Source organism: Haplochromis burtoni, unplaced genomic scaffold (genome assembly GCF_018398535.1).
Source record: "Haplochromis burtoni strain Fernald_Lab_line unplaced genomic scaffold, NCSU_Asbu1 Contig_1, whole genome shotgun sequence".
NCBI classification, from domain to species: domain Eukaryota; kingdom Metazoa; phylum Chordata; class Actinopteri; order Cichliformes; family Cichlidae; genus Haplochromis; species Haplochromis burtoni.
The window spans coordinates 5,018,351-5,036,646 of NW_024582362.1; the positions used below are offsets into that span (position 1 = coordinate 5,018,351).

The window sequence follows — 18,296 nt, forward strand, 5'->3', positions numbered from 1 at the left end:
CCTTCATTCATTCGTGTTTTTAACCGACTTGTTTCAAGTCCAAACCAACATGTTTTCCCATTTTTTTTGAGGCAAAATAAAAAATCCTTTTTTGACATCTTGTTCTGGAAGCTCTAATCGCCGTATGTGACAGAAAATGTCCTGGAAAATGAGTTTTTCTCCCTGCTTTGTCTCTGCAGTCTCGTACTCTGATGGGAGGCCGCTCTGAGAGGAACGAGTTCCTGCTGCTTCATGCCTTCCACGAGAAAGACTACATCGTCCCTGACAAACCTTCTTTCAAAAAAGCACAGCTCGAGACGGTGAAGATGCAGCCAAATAACACACGCAGCTGAATTTTTGTTTTTTCCAAATTAGTTAATTGAAATAAAGCTCCTTCTATTTTTTTCTTTTGTTTCCAGGCTGAAGGCGAAGATGATGTGGATGCAGGCAAAGGCAAGAGGAAGAAGAAGGCAGCCTATGCTGGAGGTTTGGTGCTGGATCCTAAAGTTGGTAAGCACTGGGCATGTCTAAAAAATGTATTTACTCACCTTGTTTTTTCATGTTTACGCAATTATTTTAACTCTCTTCTTCTCATTTTTAGGTTTCTATGATAAGTTTGTGCTGCTGCTTGACTTCAACAGTCTGTATCCTTCAATCATCCAAGAGTTCAACATCTGCTTCACCACCGTGCAGAGGGAGGCTCAGAACTCCCAGAAGAAGAAAGAGGTAGTGTTCAAAAACTGGTCACAAGTTGTGTTTATAGGTTGAGCCTGTTGTCCAGCTACGTTAATGCTAAATGCTTCGGATTCGAGATTCAATTCATTTACACACTTTTGACTTGTGTTTTCATGGCAACAGGTGGATGACCCAGAGGAAATTCCCGAGATTCCAGATCCTAACCTAGAAATGGGAATCCTGCCCAAGGAAATCAGGAAGCTGGTTGAACGGCGTAAGCAGGTCAAAGGGCTCATGAAACAGCAAGACATCAACCCAGATCTCTACCTGCAGGTACACACGTGAACACACACTAGCGGTAGGGGTGGTATTTGTGAGCTGGTGTCAGAATAGAACAGAGAAGCTTTATTGTTATTGCATGTGACGTCTTTCGTGAATGAAAAGTCTTTTTTCCATTGGTACCTACTCGGATCGACTCACCACGGTTTTCCATTAGGTCATAGTACCTGGTACCCCCTGCTCTGACAAGGGCTCCAAAGTGATCCGAGCAGGTACTGAAATGTGACGTCATCAGACGTCATCAGACTTGTAAACAAGACGCCACTGATCAGCCAATCAGTGGCGTCTTGTTTACGAAATTCAAAACCACCCCAGCAACGAGGGAAATGGCTACAAGAAACAACGCCGTGGTCCCCAAGTCGGACGAAAAGTCACAGACGGAGCAGCAGGTTTATCTTCGCCTCGATGTCCACCTTTGTTATAGCGTTCGTGTCGCATACTAATTACGTCACGGGATGCTCAGACGTGTTGCTATAACAACAACCAAGCACATTAGGTGGTATTCAATTGTTATGCAAAACCAGACTATCCGAGTCAAGCCCTGGCAAGTCGATCCGAGTAGGTACTAATGGAAAGACGGCTAAAGTTGCACACATACTCAATAAATGAAAAACAATATGTAATAATATATAAAAATCAGTGCAGTGTATAAAACAGTGTACCTAAGAAATGGCAGAAACTTAGATGAGACTGCTTGAAAGCGCCACACCATATCATATCGGATTAATTAAATCTGTTGTTGAATATTTTGCTGCGCTGCACTCATTTTAGCCGGTTTTCCCATTGGAATATTTTTGTCCCTCAGTACGACATCCGTCAGAAGGCTCTGAAGCTGACTGCTAACAGTATGTACGGTTGCCTGGGATTCAGCTACAGCCGCTTTTACGCCAAGCCACTTGCTGCCCTGGTTACACACAAGGGTAGGGAGGTGAGTGCACAAACACACTGCTGACTTTGTAGGCTATGTGGACCTCGAGCGTTTTAGGTGTAAAGCTTTGTTTTTAGAGCAGTATCTGGATTTATAAAAGGCACCAAATACACCGAGACTGATTAAATACAAGTTTATCCTACTTTCTTTTGAAAAGTGTAAAGAACAGTCCAACGTTCATCCACAAGAGGGCACTGCTACATTATATTCAGCACTGTGCAACACTCCTTACTCTGGCCTATTTTCTTTGACTTGTCATTTGTTTTCTGCTTTATCCTGACTCACATTTGTTTCTACAAATGTCTTTGTTTCTCCCACACCCTGTGCCCTTTTCTGTCTCCCAAATATGATTACATCTTCAAATTCATTTAGTCAGAATAAGAGACTTTCCTTATTTTCGGTGATATCAGTGACACTATGCAAGTATTTTCCAATAACAGAATGCCACGGGCACTCTTGAATCTAACACTCTCCATTTAAAGTCTCATTGTGTAAGCACTTCTTTCAACACACAAATGGAATGACAGTGGCATGCACGCTCAATAAATTGGTGCAAAGCAGCATGTGTACTGCATGACATAAACAGCTAAAGCTGGTATTGTAACTGAACACCCCACACACACACACGAGCACACACACACTCACACTCTCCCACTATGTCAGTGGTAGTACTCATGTTCATTTAATGAGCTCTAACAGTACAAGTCCTCAGCAGAGGCATCAGGCTTTGCCTCAGGGGAGTCCTTCATTAAGATCCCCTTACACACTCATTGTGCTCCCTAATAGAGGGCAGGGCAGTAACTCACTGTGCGTGTTTGTTATTTTGTCAGTCCGTTTGGGCCTCCAGTCATGCTTGTTGTTCAGCTGACAGAGCTACATTGTTAAAGTTGTGTATTGGATTTGCTGCTGCAGGTGGGAGTTTCTGTCCCTCAACACTTCACCGCTTATATCTTGTAGTTCGTATTTATCAACAGCCTGAGGTAGATGGGTTCATTTACATTTGTACCTCCTGCTTGCTTTACATAATCCGGGAAGCATCACCATTCTCGTGTAAGGAGTAGACTAGATTTCCATTATTCGAAGGCTTTGCTCTTGCCCGTGTTGCTAGATTTAGAAGCCCTAATTTAATCATGTGGAATAGACTTACAGCTAGCAGCTATTTTCACAACCTTTCTTGTTGATTTATTTGTTGTATAAAAACTGAAACCTCAAAGTTATTTATCACAGGAGGGCCAGAAATCCAAATTTAGTTGGAGAAAATGCTGACACAGATGTCACCATTAGTGAGTCACATTAAGATAGTTATATGCTACACCTTCAAGCTGATCACTCTGCTGGTGCCTGGAAGTAAGAAGGTTTCACTAGAACAGATTAGATTGGGTACATTGAGAATACAGATACTGATGTCCAATGTCCCTGAAGCAAAAGGGAGTTTGCATCATACATAATGGGATTATACATATCTAACCAAGGCTGTATTAAAAACCTGTGAAGCATAAGTGGTGTAACAGTAAAATGATGCAGCTGGATCTCTTTTGTAGTGGTGGGACTGGAAGGATGTGAAATTGTCCTTGCTTTTGAAAAAGTCTAACAACAACTGATGTGTATATAAAAGATGTTTTGTTTTTGTTTTTTGTGCTTCATGAACAAAACATTTTCATCATGTCTGCACAGAAATGGAGCTTTTTTGTTGCCCATTATCCATAGCATGCTAACAGGATTACCATTAAGAGCTGAGCAGACATCATCCCAATCTATATCTGAATCTGGGACTCCTTTGCCCCCATATGGAGCTCACACTGACGGTGGCGAGTCCTTGTTACGGCCAGTATAAAAGATGGAGGTAGCTACAGCGATTGGTTTCTGAAGCCTTGAAGAGTGTTTTCATTTCAAATGCAGGTTTATTTTTATTTTTGTTTTTTATCCTGAAGCTATGCCCATATTTAATACTGTTTGTGGTACTTTGTGTAGATAGCTGTATCCTCAGTGTTGAGAAGAGGGCAGGGTGTAGATTAGGTTTGGTCGACTGACCCGTTTGCCACGGAATATCGAACCGTCCTCGAGGCCTGGTGCGAGCCATGCGCGTCTGCCCCAGGCTTCTTCCACCCGTCCTATCAAAATAAAGCATAAAAACATAAATTACTGTTATTGAAGAGTCGCTTGGTTACCTGATTTTTACCTGATTATCTGTTGCAGTTACTCCTCAATGAAATGATTATTCCTTAATTAGTATTATTAATAATTATTACTCTAATTAGTATGTTCAGCGGTAAATGGGCTTGTTCTTATGTAGCGCTTTTCTACTCTACTCAAAGTGTTTTATACAACACGCCTCAGTCACCCCAGCACTTTTTTCTTCCTAAGTGGTGCTTTCTAACATTCACATTTTCATGAACGCATCAGAGGAGCAACTTGAGGTTCTGTATCTTACTTAGACATGCAGACGGGAGCAGCCAGGCATTGAACGGCCCACCTTTCAGTTAGTAAAGTCCCTACATCCTGAGCTACAGCCACCCAAGTATGAAGTCAACCTCCAAGCATCACAATGTGACACAAATATATTTGCCAGGATCAAATACCTTACTACTCTACAGTTATCCTTACACAGTTGCTGAACATTATAAGCCTTTATACAGAAGGTTATACTGGTGGTATGTCTCATTAGACTGCATTAGGTTTATCAAGGTGTACTTAATAATGTGTCAGCTGAGTGTTTATACTAATAGTGATTCAGATGCTTTGCAGGTTTGTTGGAAACTAAAATTTCCTCCAAAGTTTTCTAAAACTTCTCGAGTTGTCCTGTGTGGCGAGGAGGCTGTAAGCAAATTGGATGTAGGACTTCAGTACACTACAGAGTGACGCGACAAATTGGAGAGACGTGCGTCAAAAAGGTCATCAGTCAGTGTGCGGTGTACACACACGTACCTCGGCTTGCTGATGAAGCAGGAGATCCCACTTCACACAATCTTAGTGTTTTGTTTACTTTGTATCTATGATCCTACCACAACTCTATTTATATAGCAGCTTGTGTGTTTGGAGAGCGCGTGGCTTCAGCACCAGCCTGCTGATAATAAGGCAACATGCTGTGGAGGATATTCTTTGAAATTTACTTTTTGTCAGTTTTACTTGTATATAAGTGTGTGTGTGTATAAATCTTATAGCATCTAAAATAGGATTTTTGTAGGACAGTTTTTCCAGCACTTGAGCATCGTACGCTCGTCAAGGAAAAGCAGCAGATCAGCAGTAGTACGAACCAAATGTGTCTGTTTTACTGAATTGTACAGAGTCCTAAAGTTAACAGGAGGCAAGCCGAGTAGTTCTCGGTAGTTTCCGACTGCAGCGAGCCAGAAAAGCCAGCTGGCATTTATAACTGGGTTTCTAGTGTATTTGTGGGCATTGCCATTTGCACTCCCACCCCCATTTTAATCGTCACATTTGCACTCCACTTTCATCTCATGATTTAGGAGGCTTTTTATTTTTGTAATTGTAACATGTACACTGATCACCACTCTGTCCGCAGTGTAAATCCACCCTCCTCTCGCGCCCCTGCATGCGTTCCCTTCATCTGTTTGGATGAGTGTCCAGAGTGAATGTTCATGTGTTCTCTGTATTTATTGATTGGCCCGGCTCTCATCTTTCTCTCGCTCTCGTTTTAAAATGAGGCCTAACCCCCCAGTGTGGCCGGATGGCTCAGGCTGCAGGCCACGGCAGTGTCTCAGCCCTGGCCTTAGATGGGGGTTGACAGACCCTTGGCTGTGGACCTTCTGATCAAATTTGCCAACTTAGGAGGGGAAAGCCCCCCACTTACATCTCCTCCTGATTCTTGTGCGTCTTCCTTGGGTATGTCTTCTATCGTGTGTGTGTGTGTGTGTGTGCGCGCACCCGCACCCGCGCCCGCATGTGTTACTACCCATCTGTGTGTGCGTGCACAAGTGCTACTGGCCGAACTCTGCCCTTTGTCGGGACCATTTGTTGTGGCCCTGTTCTGTCCTGGTATGTGTGGGTATTAAAGGGGGGGATGATGGGTATTAAGAGGAAGGTGAAGGTTTAGGATTACACAGTCAAGGGTCCTCCACAGATTGATGTCCCCCTCACTCCCTCAGCGTTATTTTGGGTTCTTTTGTATGTTCGCCAGAGAGCATTTGGGTGCAGAGAAATGGTTGTATGACACAGACAGACAGCTTGCACACATGTGGTTATTTCGTTTTTAATTTTATTTATTTATTTTTTGTTAATGGGTTGATAAATGCATCTGTCACACCAGAAAGATTTTTTTTGGCCACAGGCTGCTGGATCTCCGAATTCATCCACTAAATGAGGAGAATTTAATTTGGGGGGGGAAAGGTTTCCGCAAACCTGCTTAGGGATGACGAATCAGCTGCAGGTTTAGAACAAGTACATGATTTTTCCGTCGTTGACCTGTGTTATTGTTAATGTTTCTAGTCACTTGAAATGGCAAAGAGTCTGTACTTGAATTTAATTTGTGTTTATGAAATCAGAAGCTCGCTTTTTAAAATTCTCAATTGTTTAGTTTGGCCTGCTTCTCTTGCATGATGGTGTGTTTACGTCGTCCTAATCGAGTGATGTTCACAGCGCAGGCCGAGGGAAGCTGCTTATTGTTGCGGATCGCAGATTGGTTTGACCTTTGACCCTTTTGCCTGCAAATCTGACAACCATTAGCAGGTGTGTGTCTCTCCGGATGGAGGGTGACTCCTAAAAGCCATTCTGCTGTAATTGAGTCTCTGTCCTTGTGTTTAAAAACAGCCTGACAGGAGCTCGTAGTTGACATTATTGGCTGGCATGCAGAGTGAAGATAGAAGCTGGCTTCTGTAACGGAGCTGAGGGTGCAGAGAGGTCAGAGTTTGGTTTAGGTTAAACCCTCTCCCGTACGTACGTGTGTGCAAGGGTGCATGTGCTCGTAATGAAGTCTAAGTAAATATTGTTGCCCCTGGTGTCCCTTGTTCTGCTTCTGTATCATCTCTCTTGTCTCAAGAATCACAAATCAGTTCCCAGAATTAGACACAGAAATACCTGAACCAACCTATCACGTCTCATTTGTGGTCGCATCTGTCAGACTGCATGCTCTGATGTCATGTGAGTAAATACTGTTGCCCTCATTTCTTTCATTGAGGGTTTCAGAATCACAGTGGTCATTTTTACATTTCCCTGAATTAGACATAAGAATACATAAGCCTGCCTACTCCGCCGGTGCGTTTGGGGAAATGAGGGCTGCGATGTTTCCATGATCCTGTAGTCCTCTTAAAGAGTGGGCTTTTCTCTTGATAGGAGTGGACTTAACAAATAGTCACATGGGAGCAGCGCTGCTATTCTGGCATCAATAGCGTGTCTGTGAGGGCGGACGGTGGACCGCGCAGGGGCTCAGAGTTTAAACGGCGACTTCGTAACACCTGCTAATGAGGCCATGTGAGAATGAGCTTATGGCAGAGATTATAATTGATAATGGATTCATCTGGCGTGCATTTGAATTTATTTGTTTACTTTATAACTTTATTTTGAAAAGTTCTATATAAATACTAATAAACTAAATAAGGGTTTGTTTTCTTTCAGAATTATTTATTCTATGGATTTTGTTCCCACATAAACATGTTTTATGAGTGAGCAGCTATTTAAATTTTACATAAAGAAGAACCACATTTTGAGTCTTTGCAAACGCAGCTTTTGACATTTTAAAAAAGATTAACTTCAGTAGCACAAGTTTTTAAAATTCATTTTAGTGACTTTGTTCTAAATCAATGGCAGCCATACTGAGTAATAATTAGTATTAATAATAGTAGTAAATAATTCATAATAACAATACTAAATCATCAATAATTATAGTGACTGACCCCGAAAAAGAGCATTACTATTTACCCTGTGGAGTGAGTTGAATTTATTTATAGTGTTAGCTTTCAGTGATTAGTAAAACCAGATATTTGAGATTAAATCATCATTATTCCACATTTTGTTGCATGCCAGTGCTTTTTTTTTCCTTTGCTTTGCTTTTTGGGAACCATTTCTTTCTCAAATTCACTCCCCACCAACCAGTGGCATGTTTAGTTGAGTACTTCGACGGTCTAGCATCTTTCAAAAGTTAGTAAGTCCCTCTGACTGTTGCTTTATTCCCCAGGCGCTCACTCTATTCGATAGAGCCATAGATTTGATTTGGCGTGGATTTCAAAAGCATGAATAATCATTTAAATTCATGATAATCATGATTTAATTATTGGCCACAATAATTTTCACTACTTTTTTATTTTTTTTTTTGTCTTCATGACAGCTGTATTGCACCCCCATTTAAAAAATAAATAAATAAAAGTAATAAAAAGTCTGGCTTCACTGCTGCTGTTGTGTTTCTGCCATTATATTGCTTATTTACTTGACAACGTATTAAAAACTTGGCTGAGAAAATGCAGTGACATACCAGGATGCGCCTTTTCCTGCTATTAAAGTACAGTATTATAATTGAGCGGACAGCAGGAGGATTGTTGTCATTGTTGAGTTATTTTCAATCAGTGTCGGCGTTTGTGATCTTGGCCGGTTGTATTAAATCAGTCACAGCTTTACAACAGATTGACCTTCCCGATGGCAGACATGAGAACACAGCTATGGCATCTGCCAGGACAGGTGTGTGTGTGTGTGTGTGTGTGTTGTGCTCAGTGCTCGTGAATTCTTGCGTGCCAGTGAAATCATTTTAGTGAAAGAAGGACTTTCGGTCTCTGTGGGTGTGTACGGAGGTGTGTGCAGATATAACTTCACGGTAGCAGAAGAGAGCCTGTAAATCTTTTATGCATCTTTGCGTGTGCGAGGCTGTGTTCGTGAAAGAGTTTTGCAAACGTGTGTGTGTGTGCTCAAGTGCCTTGTGGACATGTTGTGTGTATGGCACCCCGCCACCCCCCAGCTCTGACAGTGGTGTGTTCCTCCACAGGTGCTATTTCAGTCGACCGACTGTCATCCCAAAATGCTTTTCAGCTGAGTGCTTTTCAAAACAATCGTCACTGGTGCCCCAGACTCTTTTTACAAGGGCCCTCTGCTACACAGAGGTTTAACATGCCGCTTCTGATCTGCTGATCAGCAGAAGGATGTATGTGGTGTGTATGTGTGTGTGCCAGAGTTCAAGATGTAATGATAATGGGGGGGGGGTCTCGCGCATTTATCTTTTGTCTTTACTGCTGCCTTTCAGTCTGCAAACCACTCATCACTCAACCAAGCAGGTCAGTTAAGACTAATATTCTTATTAAAATGACAGCCTGGCAAAAGACAAAAGATATTTTGATGAGAAGTGTATGAGGGTTGGGGGGGTAGTGGATTCAAATAAAGAATACACGAGATTGACGTGACAACAAGACATGTAAGGCCCTAATAGATGAGGCCAACAAAAAGCTGAGCAACAGCTGGGAAAAGGAGGATATCACAACAAGGCTGAACCACTCATCAATTAGCATGACAGGGTGCAATAACGCACAGCTAATGGGTACAGCTCGTGTGCAGGCACACAGGTGCGCATGCAAAGACATGAGGCGCTGTTAAAAGCACTAAATGAAAAGCTGTGAAAAGTCAAGTCAAAGACGGTGGGAAAATGCAGCTTTTAAAGTGAGGTATTAGGACGGGTATTAAAAAGTGTCGATGGGTTTGTGTTAAGCGGCTTTGTAAAAATATTCAGTCTGAAATCCATTGCTCCCTTTTAAACTTTGATTTAAAGTCTGAGTTGTATTCAGCTGGACAGGAGGTGTTATTTCCTTTAGACTTTGCCTCCTGTAGTTGTTACTCCTGGTCACTTTTTTCTTTTCTGGGTTTTTTTTTTTTTGGCATCTTTGAATGTTGCAAACTAGTGGTAGTACCACTTAACCAAAGTACATCTTCTGGAGCCCTGAAGTCTGTGTGTTCGAGGCACAAAGCAGATTTGTTGGGTACATTAGGTTTTAAAAATGAGTAGTGCAAAGGAAAAATGCCACATGGAAGCTGCATGTCAGTGTAAAACTCGTGCAGGAATACCGCACTAATGCTTTAACTGCTGAATCTAAACTTGGAGTGTCTGAAAATGCTGCTGCTGCTGCCAACTGCAGTGTCTTGACTCTGCTGCAAGTCACAGGTTTATGTTTATTGCAGGGTTTGCATTCAAGTAGGGCACACTGGTTGGATAGCAAAGCGTTGCAGATGTGTTCTTGATGGCCAGGTGAAAAATGTTGAGTGATCACAAAAGCTATTTGTTTACATGATTAATTAAACTGTGGGTTGTGGAGCGTTCACCTCTTTCAGATACTAAAGTAGGACATGGTAGAAAACATTTGAGAACCATTGGTTTAGGTCAGTGCAGATCTCGCGATACCATATGTGACTATGTGATATTCAGTATGACCATATTAATGTGAACTAAACGTCTGCAGTAGGTATGTGATTATTTCTTTCAAATCAAATGAACCAAAGCTAGGCACTCTAGGGTCGAAGACTGTGGCACATAATCTCAGTGCTTTTGAAATGGCTGGTTTGAAGGCGGGGCTAGGACTTTGACCACTCAGAGCAGCGGCTGATGTTGCTGCGTACGCACAGAATAGAATATATTTTACTTATTGCAAGGTATGTCCTTTTATTTGGTGTCTCAGTCCAAGGAATGCAACCTGACATGTGAGCCCTCACATGCAATGTGGCATCAAAAGGAAGGATGAGGTGAAACTGTGATTACAAACGTGAGAAATTCAGTCTCATGTGTTCTGTCCTGATCCTTCACTTTGCAGGAGCACTTGTCAGCGAGCTGCTCAATTACTGTCCGGTCTATTTACACTGTATTAACACCAAGGAGCCGGAAAGGATGAGAGGCAGGAATGTTAGAAAATTGGTTTTATCGTGTGAGGGAAAAAGAGCGACTCTGTAATTGGAAGATTTTGAATAGATTATCTAAATTCACTTTGTAGAAAATGGTTAAACTAAGGGAAGCAGCTTCACTGGTTGCAGGTATTAAGATGGCAAAACTCAGTCAGAAGTAATGATTGTAAAAATTGAAAGAACAACTCTTATTTCGTAGCTGGAGCGAAAATGCGATCGGCGCAAAAAGCCGAGCGAGGGTACAGACTGATCCGATCAATTTGATTGATGTTAGCAGGTTAACATTAAGCACTGTGAGCCCCTCTGCTGAGGTTTTTTCAGATGTTTGGCCCAGAATGAGCGTCATTCACGGTGCTGACGAGTGCAGTCATCACAGTGAAGACATACATGCACTCTTTTTACCCCCTGGGGATGTGTGTTTGCATTGGTTCGTATAGTATGTGTATGCCGGTATGCGTTTAAAGATGAGCGCACGTGCACACACACTGTCAGTTGCACACATTCCAGCGTCATGGTCAAACGACTTGTCTTTCACACAGTTCATTCCTTAAAAGCAGTCTGTCCTGCTGGAACTGACAGCATATGGAAAACCTGTCTAAATGAGTCCACACATCAATTACATCAACGCATTCTCACCTCCTCGCTTGTCTGTCTTTCCCACATCTCCCCATTCATCACGTCTCTGCACTTTTTATTCAGTCCGTTCCATCATTTCAGCTTCGTCTCCTGGCTCTTTCTCCTTTCAATGCTTTTATTTTGCTGTTTTGTTATTATAAAAAAAAAAGTATTACTGGAGATTTCAAGATGGAGTACAAAAGCAGAGTTTTAGCCGAGTTTTGTTGATGTGATGATTGACACTGTGAGGATAATGAGCATGGCTAAGTTTCTCTAAGATGGTTCTCGTTTACTGTCTGCATCAGCAGGCCTGCATTAAAACATTGTCCTGGGCGTGTGTTGTGCCAAGTAGCAATAAGCAATGAAATACAATCCATGGTGTCTATTTGATGACTGCATTTGTGAATTTTAAGATCTATCATACCCGGACTCTGTGGGTTTTTTCAAATTATTTTCCCCTTTTCTTTATTCTCCTACATGTTTTGGCTGTTAGCTGGAGAACTTGAACTTCATCTTGTGATGTTTGCACTTGCTTTCTTTCGAATGGGACATTATGATGACTTATTTAATTTTTGCATTTAAGGAGTGGGAAGGTGACGTTTAAGGCTTCATATGCTGGCTTTATAGACAGCTAAGGTGAATGATTGTGGTTGAGGGTTAGATTAATCAACAAAGGTTATATTTTTGTTATGTCTGAAGAAAATACAAATAAATAAATAATATTAATGCTTTCTGTCACATTCATCTGTAAGTTAATTTGTCCTTTTTGGCAAATGAGGTCAACTCAGACTGTAAGTGTGTAGAGAATCAAAAACATACAAAAAGAACAGTTACACAACTAATTGTGATTTTTGGCTGATGTGGTGATTTGGACATTTCATTCTTATAAATGCTCTTTATTGTGACGCCTGTGCCTGCATTTTGTGCTGCAGTGGTGTCTGAACACCATCAGGATACGTTGGGTTTTGTTTAGAAATGTTCAAGTCAACAAACGAGGGATCTAATTATCAAATTAGCATTCCCATTGGGGTAGTTTATCTTTAGTTGCATTTGAATTTCCATGAGTTTTACTATGTCATGATTTATATCCTGCTGATTTTATAGTGTATTTTTTACTTTTTTGTCATTTTCCAACTTGAATTTTAGCGTCTGATGCAAATAATTTGGCTTGAAACGGCTCCTTTGTCTGATTATGTGACACTCGCATTGTTATCTTTATTTCTGATAATCCTCTGCTTCGTAAAATCATATTACCCAAGGGAAAAAAAATGTGTTGCTTCAAGTTTTACTTTTAATGATTCAAATATGGGAGGAATCTTTGCTGCAATTTCACACGCCTGTTTTGGTGCTTTTTTTTTTTTTTTTTTTTTTTTAATTAAACAAATGGACTGTTCAGCTCAGGCACAGCTGAGTTTTTCTTACTCAAGAGCTGCTGCTCAGTGGCAGCTGTTAACAGAGGAAAATGTGTCTTGGTATACAAGGCCTGATTTTCCTTCCAAGACAGATACTTTGTTATTTGTGCGAACTTTGGTTGCACTTAGATAACATTGTAACATTGCAAGTGTACAAAACGGCTTAGTCACATGCACATGTGCACACACCAGTGCAAGGTGCTGGCCTAGTGTCTAACCAAGGACTCCTTAGCAGATGAGCCTGAACCATCACAGCTGCTTGTTGTGGTGTTTGTGTTTAGTAGCTGGCTGTATTTGAAACATCAACCTTCAGTTATAGTGTTTCGTATAGTTAAATGTCAAAATTATTTTCAAATGCATGGAATTTTAAAAAAGGAATAAGTAAATGTGACCTTTAGTCTGACAGACTGAGCACATTTGGTGTCATCTTTACATTTTATTTTATACCTCTGAAAGATCATTTCCTCGGGCTCGTTTTCTGTCGTAAATAAACTACTCTACACTCGCTGCAGGCAGCTGTCATTCACATTTTAAACCACGAATTTACTTTTGCTTTTGCAGTGTTAAAAATGTCTCAAATTAGATTTGTATTCATGAATTATTGGAGTGGAGCACCTGTGCACTCAGTCTGAAGATTTATAAAGAGTTCTTTCATCTTCCTCTTTTCCAACCTTTCTTCTTCTGCTAAACAGGCAGGGGTCATTTTGTCTACAGTGAAATCCACTGCATAAGTGCAGAGGTGAAAAACTGTGTGTGTGTTTGTGGTAAGACCTTGACCTTGACTGCAGTCCCTAATGGAGAGGCTGTTCCCCTGAATGACTCAAACTCCCCCCGCCGTACAGCGGCATGTAGCAGCCCATAAAGCATGCTTATGGCCCACTCTGGTTTCAGGGAGTGGAAGCCCGACCCCGCCCCTTCCTCACACTCTGAAATAGCCGCGTCCTTGTCCCCACACGGAGCACAGTGCGAGTCGGGGTGTATATATGCGGCTGTGGTTGATTGAGGAGCAGATTGCTGGTGACAGGTCACACTGCGTTCCGTCCCTCAGACCCCCCCAGATTAGCGACCTGAGGTCCCCACACTGCCCTCCCTTCCTCTGGGCCCCCACCTGTTAGGATCCCTCTGCTGCTCAGAGCTTTCCTCACGCACACACACAGTGGTCGATCTGCATTTACAGAATTCTCTTATTTCTCCGTCAGTCAACCACAAGGTTATAAAGGCCATTACAAGTCATTATGGTGTGTGTGTGTGTGTGTGTTGCCTGACTGTGAATTTGTGTGGGTTGAAAAGACGCCTGTCACAGCATGCTCTCATAATTGCCCTCTTAGCCAATTATCCCCCATTTAAAGCAAATCACCTGCTCTGCTCCCATGTCCACACAAATGTGTACACACACACACACACACACACACACACACACACACACACACACACACACACACACACACACACACAATTAATAACGCGGAAACTTAATATTTAATCATTTCATCTTCCTGAGTGACGTGTTTGTTTACTGTGCTTGTGTTGTTTTTGTTGTTGGCATCGTTCAGAGTGTTGTCTCCTCTTTTCTCCAGATTTTGATGCACACGAAAGACATGGTTCAGAAGGTCAGTCATTACCAAGTTGTTCCTGTTTAATATCTCTAATATGATATGTAATTATGTGCAGAATAACGTAAAATGTACACGACAAATAATCCTTTTAATAATGACTTCTTCACTGGATCAGGACGCCTGGATTCTTGCATCTGTATTAAGCAGCTAAATGATAAACTTTGGGTTAAATATCATTTAATGAGTCAAATCTAACATGAGATTGTTTTAGAAATTGTGCAGTTTGATGTGTGTAATATTCGCTTTATTATCCCAGTTTTAACTGTATGGATTCTTTCTTTCTCTCTCCCCCCCCCCCCTTTTGTGTGACTCAGATGAATCTGGAAGTCATCTATGGAGATACTGACTCTATCATGATCAACACAAACAGCAAGTGTCTGGATGAAGTTTTTAAGCTTGGCAATAAGGTGTGTGCTTTGGGTGTTTTATCACTTTTTACATGCGCACCATGCAGTGGAGATTATAACCAGATGTTGACACTGAATCCGTGTGTTTGCACTTTGATCCCAGGTGAAGGCAGAAGTAAACAAGCTGTACAAACTATTGGAGATCGACATTGATGGTGTGTTCAAGTCTCTTTTGCTGCTGAAGAAGAAGAAGTATGCCGCCCTTGTGGTGGAACAACACGGAGAAGGACGTTTTAGCGTCAAGCAAGAGCTCAAAGGGTTGGACATCGTCCGTAGGGATTGGTGTGACCTGGCTAAGGAATGCGGCAAGTACGTCATGGGACATGGGAAACAGCGCGTCAGTATATGGAGCGCTGGAAGCACCTTACAAAAGATTTTCATTTGTAAGGAAAAATTCATTGTGTTTATTTATTTTTCTAGCTACGTGATTGGGCAGATCCTGTCTGATCAGAGTCGTGATGTCATTGTGGAGAACATCCAGAAACACCTGGTGGAGTTGGGAGAGAAGGTGGCTAGTGGAGACATACCACTGAACCAGTATGAGATCCACAAGGTGAGGGAATCACTGTTTGTGTTTACTTTTCATTTGATTAAAATGAGGCTTAAGACTCTGGACATGCTGGGTTTTTCTTTTGTGTTTTGCCATTCCCATTCTCATCTATTACTGCTGTCTTGTCTTGACTTCACCAGGCACTGACAAAGGATCCTCAGGACTACCCTGATAAGAAAAGTCTCCCTCATGTCCACGTTGCTCTGTGGATTAACTCTCAGGGTGGTCGTCGGGTCAAAGCTGGAGATACCATCTCCTACCTCATCTGTAAAGTGTGTATCTATTAGAGAAACGGGAATATCTCATTTCTTTGTGTGTTTCAGTGATATTTCAGTACAAATACATTGGAAATTTATCTTCTTTGTCCACTAGGATGGCTCCAACCTGCCAGCCAGTCAGAGAGCCTATGCTCTAGAGCAGCTCCAGAAACAGGAGAATCTCACTCTGGACACACAGTACTACCTGGCCCAGCAGGTCCACCCTGTGGTGTCTCGCATCTGCGACCCTATTGAGGGTATTGATGGTGTACTCATAGCCTCGTGGTTGGGTAAGTGACTTACAAGTTATTGCCGTCCCCAGAAGTGAGTAATGTTATGCCTTATGGAAAATAATTACAAAAAAGTTTAAAGGAGCCGTGTTACTTAGAAATAAAATGACCAAATTGCTCGAGGAAGTTCCTACAGATGCAAATTCTGCTTTTGAAAAACTGTTCTATGGATTAAATCATTACTTGGGTTCACATTTTATGCACGTTTCCTCTCTTGTCGCAGAAGACATAATACCTACTTAATAATCTTGTCAAGTGCTGCAAATTATTTCCAGTTTCACTACAATACATTTCCCGTAAACACTCAAATGAAGTGTCTGTGGGTCACAGTTAAATTTTTTTTAGAATAATAATAACATCTGTCGACAGCCGAACAGCTAAATACAGAATGCTTAATTGCAGCATGACCACCTTTCATTGGTGTTTATCAGGCATGAAATATTTTGCCTTCAGCCGTGTTTCTGAATAAACATTTGCTCTGCTGTAAACCTTAAAAAAACAAGTCTTTGATTTCCATGTCAGGTCTGGACCCGAGTCAGTTCAGAGCTCAGCAGCAGTTCCAGAGGGAGGAGGAAGCCGACGGCTTGCTGGGTGTTCCCGTCCAGCTGACTGATGAGGAGCGCTATAAAGACTGTGAGAGGTTTACTTTCACCTGTCCTCAGTGTGGCACTGACAACGTCTACGACAGCGTCTTTGAAGGAGCTGTGAGTAGATGAACACACCGCTGTCCATCATAAAACTCCTCTGTATTGCTTTCTCTGTTTGTGCAGGACCAGATAATCTTTCTTAGAGTTGTATTTGAAGTTGTATTAAACCCTTGGCAGTTTAGACTTCAGCTGAAGAAATGTGCTGTCTGTTCTCAGCGCACACACACAAAGCACCGCACAGATATGGCCCAAGATTGAAAGGGAAAAAAGGAGATGGCTTTTATCAGTAATGGTGTGTTTCACTGGTCTAATGGATTAATCAGTAGAGACACAAATAAAGAGCGGGAGAATAATGTTTCAGAAGGCATTTCAGTAAAACTTCCTGTGAAGGATTCATGCGTTAGTCATCCTCCATATTGTGTCTCTGTCTGTATTTTAAGACAGCTGCCTGGCTCCAGTACGGACTCTGTTTTCATTGGCATAGTTTGGACTCCACAACTTGAAAAGCCTTTCCTTAACCCCTGTGGCTCTATGGAGACACACACACACACACACACACACACACACACACACACACACACACACACACACACACACACACACACACACACACTGATCTCCTACCATTTGTCAGGCCAAGGTTTTGTGTGTGCGTGTGTGTTATCAGCTTCTAATGAGGAGCAGGACACACAGCTTTTTCTTGTCTAGAAGACACTAATAAAACTGACAAGCCTTTGGCCTCGAGTGGTGGAGAGAACTTGTAATAATTAAAACAGGAGTATTAAACACACTCTCCATAAAAGGATAATATCATTACACACTTGAACAGATATGCTGGTGTGTTGTTGCACAAGAAAAAGCAGAATAATCTCGCCCGAGTGATCGTGCTTGTACTAAACGGCCTGCGTCCTGCTATTAAGAGTACAATGCATGAACTTGAAATGTCAGAATAAAATATAGCATTAGTCTAAACGAACCAGGAATCATCTGATTACTGATGTTAATTCTCCTCTCTGTTGCCGGAGGCCGGTATGCACGCACACACAGTGATACGGATAAGACGGTAAGTTAATTAAGGTGGTGAGCATGGTCTAACAGCTCAGAGAGAGAGGGGAGGACAGATGGGCCTTGACTCCTCCGCTGACACAGAGCCAGAGATGGTAGGAGGAGGCGGTGATGTATGATGGAGGACAGACAGAGGAGGAAAGTTGTTTGATGGAGGTAGCGGGAGAGGAGGATGAAAAGATTAAGTGCAGAGAAGGGAAAAAAATGTGGATAAGGCTGCAGGGGAATACCCTCAGTTCAGTTTTAATAGAGCGTTAGGTATCCCACGCAGGCAGTTAAATCAGCACGCTGTGAAAGCTGCACAAACCAAGACGTTGACAAAATGGCCTGCTTAGGCAGTTGGCATGGCAAACCTTTTAAAATTGTTTTTCAAAAGCCTATTTAATGTGCGGACATGAGGCGGTCCAGATAACGGCCGGGGTTTGTAGCCAGACATTGAGGAGAACTGGGAGTGTTAGAAGATATCATCCCTTTCTCATAAGTCTCGCACAGTCACAAGACGGTACTTTGAGTGTTTCATATTTTCATTTAATTGCCCGGCGATAAAATGACTAAAAAGAAAGTGTTGTAGTAGATATAACTTGTTTTGAAAGGAGAGTGTGCTCTTGAAAGTGAACTTTTGAAAGAAACACGCGAGAGATACAGGGAGTGCAGAATTATTAGGCAAATGAGTATTTTGTCCACATCATCCTCTTC

The 18,296-nt window shown here is 41.9% G+C and overlaps 1 protein-coding gene across 2 annotated transcripts in view; it reads left to right on the forward strand.

Moving 5' to 3' along the window:
• Window positions 1–18,296, forward strand: part of pola1 (polymerase (DNA directed), alpha 1) — a 66,948-nt gene that overhangs the window by 8,363 nt on the left and 40,289 nt on the right. For both annotated transcript variants that reach the window (XM_005912115.2, XM_005912116.2), the window contains exons 22-33: window positions 180–299; window positions 399–489; window positions 581–705; window positions 838–987; window positions 1,799–1,921; window positions 14,346–14,378; window positions 14,699–14,791; window positions 14,895–15,100; window positions 15,212–15,344; window positions 15,482–15,613; window positions 15,714–15,888; window positions 16,411–16,592. In XM_005912115.2, coding sequence (XP_005912177.1) covers window positions 180–299; window positions 399–489; window positions 581–705; window positions 838–987; window positions 1,799–1,921; window positions 14,346–14,378; window positions 14,699–14,791; window positions 14,895–15,100; window positions 15,212–15,344; window positions 15,482–15,613; window positions 15,714–15,888; window positions 16,411–16,592 — 1,563 coding nt within the window. The remainder of the gene's footprint in view (window positions 1–179; window positions 300–398; window positions 490–580; window positions 706–837; window positions 988–1,798; window positions 1,922–14,345; window positions 14,379–14,698; window positions 14,792–14,894; window positions 15,101–15,211; window positions 15,345–15,481; window positions 15,614–15,713; window positions 15,889–16,410; window positions 16,593–18,296) is intronic.